Consider the following 6,000-nt stretch of genomic DNA (forward strand, 5'->3'; position numbering starts at 1 on the left):
TATTATCAACCGCTGACAGTCATTAGCATTTATTCTGCACAAAACGATTAGGGAGCGGAGTGCTTATTGTCCGTCGCAATCGTCACACACACAGCCTCCCCCCCCCTCTCCCCCAAGGCCAGTAACGAACTGCCATGTTTGTTAAGTAGTCACGAACCTGGGAAAGAAAAAATAACAAAAAACAGGCATAAAGAGCCACAACAATAGATGGGATAGAAAATGTGGGCAAAACACATGGACACATGCAAATGAGTTATGCTAAGTATGTGAACAAGTTTGTATGACAACATGGACGCACAAAAACAAGTATACCATCACAATGTCAGAACAATGGGAGGCGTTGGATCATTTCTTAAGTTTGACAATTTACATTTATTTCTCCTCTGGTTTTGTTAACAGCATGCACTCAAATGTATGATGTACAATGGTGTCTGTCTGGTTGGTCATAGCATACCGAGGTAAAGTAAAGGTTGATCATCCTTTAAACACACTATTTTAGAAGGTCAAGCCTGTTATATATGTGGCTAATGCATATGGCAAATAATTTCTGCTTAAAACCATCATATAACCTTTCCCATCGTACTTATGAGCTAAAATTGTACTCTTAAAGTAGTGCCGAGAGAGATAATACTCACTTTGAGAAAACCCACTCACATGAAAATACAGGAGAGCATGAACCACTCTGAGACAAAACATGAGGGGGAAGGCTAGAGGGAAAGATAGGTACAGGAGAATACCGACCATTATCTACGACATGTGACAATGATAGAGAGAGAGAGAGAGAGAGAGAGAGAGAGAGAGAGAGAGAGAGAGAGAGAGAGAGAGAGAGAGAGAAGTATAATGTAAAACACGTATGTACAAAGTCGTCTATCATACACATACTTCACTTTCTTCACTTTCTCTAAGGAGGTGCTGAAGTCACATTTCATGTCCGCTTTAAATTTTTTAGTTTTTTAAAAACACATTAAATACATAATATTAACTATAAAACAACAGGAATTATATGATAAAAAAAAGCTCTGCAAATCAAATGGCTGTTAATAATGAAAATGAGTCCAAAACGAAAGGCCTAGAAGAGTGTTAATATAGCATTATGAGCACAGTATAAGTGGGACATACAGAGTGGGGGGAACAGCAGAGGAGAAGCAATTAAAGGAAATAAATGTCAGTGGCAAGTAAAACGCTTTGCGGGTAGAAGAGCTCCCCTGCGTAAAGCGTTAATTATTTAGCTTCTGACTTGGCACCGTGAACAGCTCATAATGGAGCCACACTTCCACGAGCCGAGCAGTGAGGTAGGATTGACTCTGAAACACGTTGTGCCTGGTAGGCCACTGACATAGGCTTTATATGGACGGATTGTTATCTTTATGGGATGAACATGCATTATGAAAGGTTATTACTAGATCTAATACAGATGGAATGGAAGGCACTTTCTGAAGGTGAGGTTGATGGGTTCCGACCCATGATTTGTGGTTTGGTGTCCGAGACTTGAGTTTTATTGCTGTGTTTGGGTTGTGAAAATGGGCCCAGGATTTTGTTCAAGTGAAGACGACGCGCAGGTGTCTTCAAACCAGGATAAATCATTTTCCAAATGATGTAATGCTTAAATAATTTTGTTGGTAACATAAACTTTACTTTAAGACTAAATATTTTGAGAAAGAACATTGCTGTGTGTGTGTGTGTGTGTGTGTGTGTGTGTGTGTGTGTGTGTGTGTGTGTGTGTGTGTGTGTGTGTGTGTGTGCGTGTGTGTGTGTGTGTGTGTGTGTGTTTGTTTGCGTGTTGTTCTGGGTTTTAAGTTAAACATTTGGAGCCCAAACAGTTCTTAGTACATTTCACATTGGCGCTGCCTAATGGTTGAATTCAGACTCTTCATTAAACCTAGTGAAGAGAAAAATGTTGCACTTGAATATGAGTTTCACCACTGAACCAAGCACAGTATGATGGACTGGGCAATACACAGTGCTGTACTGATGCAAACTTCACGAAAAATACTACTTATGTATTCAATGGAGTTTGGAGGGGAACTCACTGACAGTGTGAAAGAACATCTAGGTGTCACGACACCTGTCTGCCCACACACACATACACACAGTTTAACACACACACACACACACACACACACACACACACACACACACACACACACACACACACACACACACACACACACACACACACACACACACACACACACACTCACGTACACAGTACTTACACTGGGCGTAGTCCTGGAGCAGGGAGAACTCTGTGGGGGTCAGTGTGACCCACTTGTCGTGGTCTGTCATGATGTCACTGGCCCTCTCCTCTCTGATCACCAGCAGGCATGGCACCCTTCAGAAACACACTGGCCCGCCCCCCCCCGCTGGGGAGAAAACAACCGACAGCATCTGTACATGGAATCCTCCCCACCAGCCCCTCCTGAGACACACTCACACACACACACACACACACACACACACACACACACACACACACACACACACACACACCTACCTACTGTCTTAGAGTACCATATTAAGCTCTATATATATTTCATTTATTATTATTATTATTACACACACACACACACTCACACACACGCACCACTCACCTCTGAAATCCCCCTCAACTCCTGTGCTTTCTTAATGGTTGGGGGACTATGATCTTTCTCGTACTCTTCTCAAAAGGTCTCTACAGACCCAAAAACATGTCGGGTTGGAGTGACATGACCTGAGAAACCATTGTTGGGCGATTTGTTCCATTAGCAGTGTTTTCAGTGTCATACACATGTTTTGAACTCAACATCTATACTCTTCTATGCAAGGGCAGCCAGGTGTAGAGGCTGGATCATTCACTAAGTGAACTTCAGTCGCTTTGGATAAATGAATAAACTAGCACACTATTATATCCAATAATAAATAGTTGAACAGTGATTTGAACACCAAAAGTTAAATACACGGCTGAAATTATATTTGATATTACCCATCATAGGATTGTTGAGAAGATGAACATCTTTAAATGGTCAACTAGAAAGACCACCAGGTACACAAAACACACTGGTGTGCCCCCACCCCCAGCCCCACCCTCATGAAGAGATCCTGCCAACTCATTTGCATGCTTTTGCATATGGGATCGTCATAAGATTTACTAGCGAAATCACAAAGTCGCTCCTCTGTGCATAACAACCACTCAACTTCGGAACACTGTCTGGTGCCGAGTCAAAGCCATTCTATGGAGGGGAGTCGACTTTCAACAAAAACATGTTTGGTTTAGAGGGTTGTTTAAGATGGCCAGGATTAGCGGTTCAATCGGCCCTCTGGCTTTATAAGGAATGATGGAATGACGCACACACGGCCAGAGCTAGGGGTTCCAATACTCGCACAAAGTGTGCTGTTTACAGTACTTATGGCCGACTTTCTACATTGTCGTGGGTCACAGCAACACATTTTGAGTCATCGCAATAGGGCTTCCACATCGCTACTTCACATCGTGAATGACCACCGCCTGAATGATGATAATGAATCATGATAATGTTTTTTGGTCATTGTTTCGCAATTAATCTTTAAATAATTGAGTTGGAAACTGTCACAGGGTTTCTACTGCGAGAAGTAGCTAAATCAAAGTTTTCATTAGCATAGGTCACGTTACATTAAGGTGGATTTTGGATTTTACAGAAATACAACTCTGCTGAGACCTCTCAATATGGCAGAGTATCGCTTACTAAACATGATGCCTCCTATCTTGCCTTCTAGCCCTATATTGTAGTACAAATAGCCACTTCCAAACAGAGTATGTCAGGTAAATGTTGCTATGTGAGGGGTCTCCTCTTCTGCTACACATATTCAATACTGCTGACTGACCACCTTAAATATCGTAAGAAACGGTACACGGTGTAGGTCGAGAGTGCAGGGGACCTCCTAAACTGCCTGACAGCAGGGCCAATCGGGTGACAGGGAAAGGGAGAGGGGGAGGTGTGGGGAGAAAGACATGGAGGCAGGAAGGAACCGCATGGAGAGATGCTGTTGTCATGGCAACAGAGGAACGTACAGGACAAGCGGGGGCATATTTCACTGTCCGACAGGGTATCGATACGGAGCAGAATGATTACTGAAAATAGATATATTAAATTCTTTATTTAAATGGTCGGTTTTTGAAGTTGTGTTTTTGGCTTTCGTTTTAATAAAAGAATCATGCATTATAATCTAAACATTTTAAGTGATTTTGTTTTGGGAACTCCCTCTCCGCTTGTCAGCCAAACTCAACACTGCATATACCCCAGATGATATCAATGGAAGTAAACATCTATTTTGACAATATTTTCATCAACTGTGTGGGTGTATTTATGAACAGACCAAGAAAGAAGAAGTCATTGGTCGTGGGCCAATATGGTTTATCAACACACATAGCCCTACAAGCATGAGCCACCTCACCAGGAACATGGATGAACTATTAAGCACCGTCCTCTAGTATATACTGACGCTCTGTGCACGTGACAATATTAAACTCATAAACTTTCAAATCTGCAGCCCGAACTGTGCCCCTGAGAGCTGTCCTAACCTTTTCAACGCATACATGTTCCTCCACATTAACATGTATGGGATACACTAGTCTGCCTAGACAGATGGCTACTGTGCCGCCTGTAGCCCCATGCACTGTAAACATTGTTTTCTTCTTCTCTTAGCAGCGATGCCTAGGAGCAATCATTCATCTCGTGTGTTTAATCTCAGAAATTAAAATAGATATATCTATATATAAATAAACCGTATGGTACCATATATTGTAAATATTTGTCTGTATGTATGTGATCTGGTGGAAGCTTTAATCCGTTACAAACAGTCTGGGTGCATACATTGCTAGCATCATTGTTTCATAACAACCGCAAATCAGAAACTCAAACAGGTCCACACGTCTGCTATCTACGGCGCAAAAATTGCAGTCCCAACATCTGTCCCCTAAACATCTGTCCACAAAACATCAGTCCCTGGGAACCACGTGGAATGGTTCCTGTTTGATCTGAACCTTTTCCGCCTGTGACCACAGTGAAAGAACCTCAGCAGAGAGAGGTCCACTGAGGCTCTACTGCAGCAGACAGAGCACGGAGAGAGAGAGAGAGAGAGAGAGAGAGAGAGAGAGAGAGAGAGAGAGAGAGAGAGAGAGAGAGAGAGAGAGAGAGAGAGAGAGAGAGAGAGAGAGAGAGAGAGAGCAGCGCCTTCACAGCCAACAGCATCAACATGGCACTCACCTGCTGCACCAGCGCCGGCTGAAGCGAGTGGAGATGGAGATGGAGATGGAAGAGGAGAAGTAGGAAGAGGAGAGGGAGGAAGGTTGGATCTTTACTCCTTCTCAAGCGACGGTCACCACATCAACAATGTTCTTCTCGTTCATCTCGACGCCGCGGGGCTGGAGCGGAGACCCCTACGATCGTCTTTTGTGTTTGTGTGAGAGAGGGAGAGAGAGAGAGAGAGAGAGAGAGAGAGAGAGAGAGAGAGAGAGAGAGAGAGAGAGAGAGAGAGAGAGAGAGAGAGAGAGAGAGAGAGACTGGTGTGTTCTGTGTATGGATGTGAGTGTGTGTGCAGCAAGTGAAAGAGAGTGAGAGAGTGGGAGGTGGGGGGGGGGGGGGGGGGGGGGGGGATTCAGAGGGAGAGAGAGTGAATGAGAGAGAGTCTATGAGAATGTGAGGCTGCTGTTTGTTGAGGGTTTTGTGTTTTCTTCCAGTGACCGCCTGTCACCCTGACAGCACCGAGGGAGGCAGAGAGGTGAGGGGCGAGAGACATGCAGCGGCAAAAGAGAGAGAGGGCTATCAAGAGATACTGAATGAGAATGACAGAGGGGTTGGAATGTGAAAGAGCGAGGAGAAGAAAGGAGAGAGAGAGAGAAAGAGAGAGAGGGATAAGAGAGCTCTAGAAGGGGAAGATTGTTAGAGAGAGAGGAAAGGAGAGAGAGATGGATGCGGAGAACTGAGATTGTGAGCAAGAGAACGAGAGCGAGGGGAATGGAGAGCGAGGGAGAGATGGGGAGGT

General features: G+C 44.1%; 1 protein-coding gene across 2 annotated transcripts in view; it reads right to left on the reverse strand.

The window, feature by feature from the left end:
* The window catches only part of dgkb (diacylglycerol kinase, beta), a 53,410-nt gene extending 47,948 nt beyond the window's left edge, over positions 1-5,462 (reverse strand). For both annotated transcript variants that reach the window (XM_030371142.1, XM_030371141.1), the window contains exons 1-2: positions 5,223-5,462; positions 2,217-2,363 (exon numbers count right to left, since the gene is read on the reverse strand). In XM_030371142.1, coding sequence (XP_030227002.1) covers positions 2,217-2,286 — 70 coding nt within the window. In that variant the 5' untranslated portion in view covers positions 2,287-2,363; positions 5,223-5,462. The remainder of the gene's footprint in view (positions 1-2,216; positions 2,364-5,222) is intronic.
* Positions 5,463-6,000: the final 538 nt, after the last annotated feature.

This window comes from Gadus morhua, chromosome 11 (assembly GCF_902167405.1).
Source record: "Gadus morhua chromosome 11, gadMor3.0, whole genome shotgun sequence".
Taxonomy (NCBI): Eukaryota; Metazoa; Chordata; class Actinopteri; order Gadiformes; family Gadidae; genus Gadus; species Gadus morhua.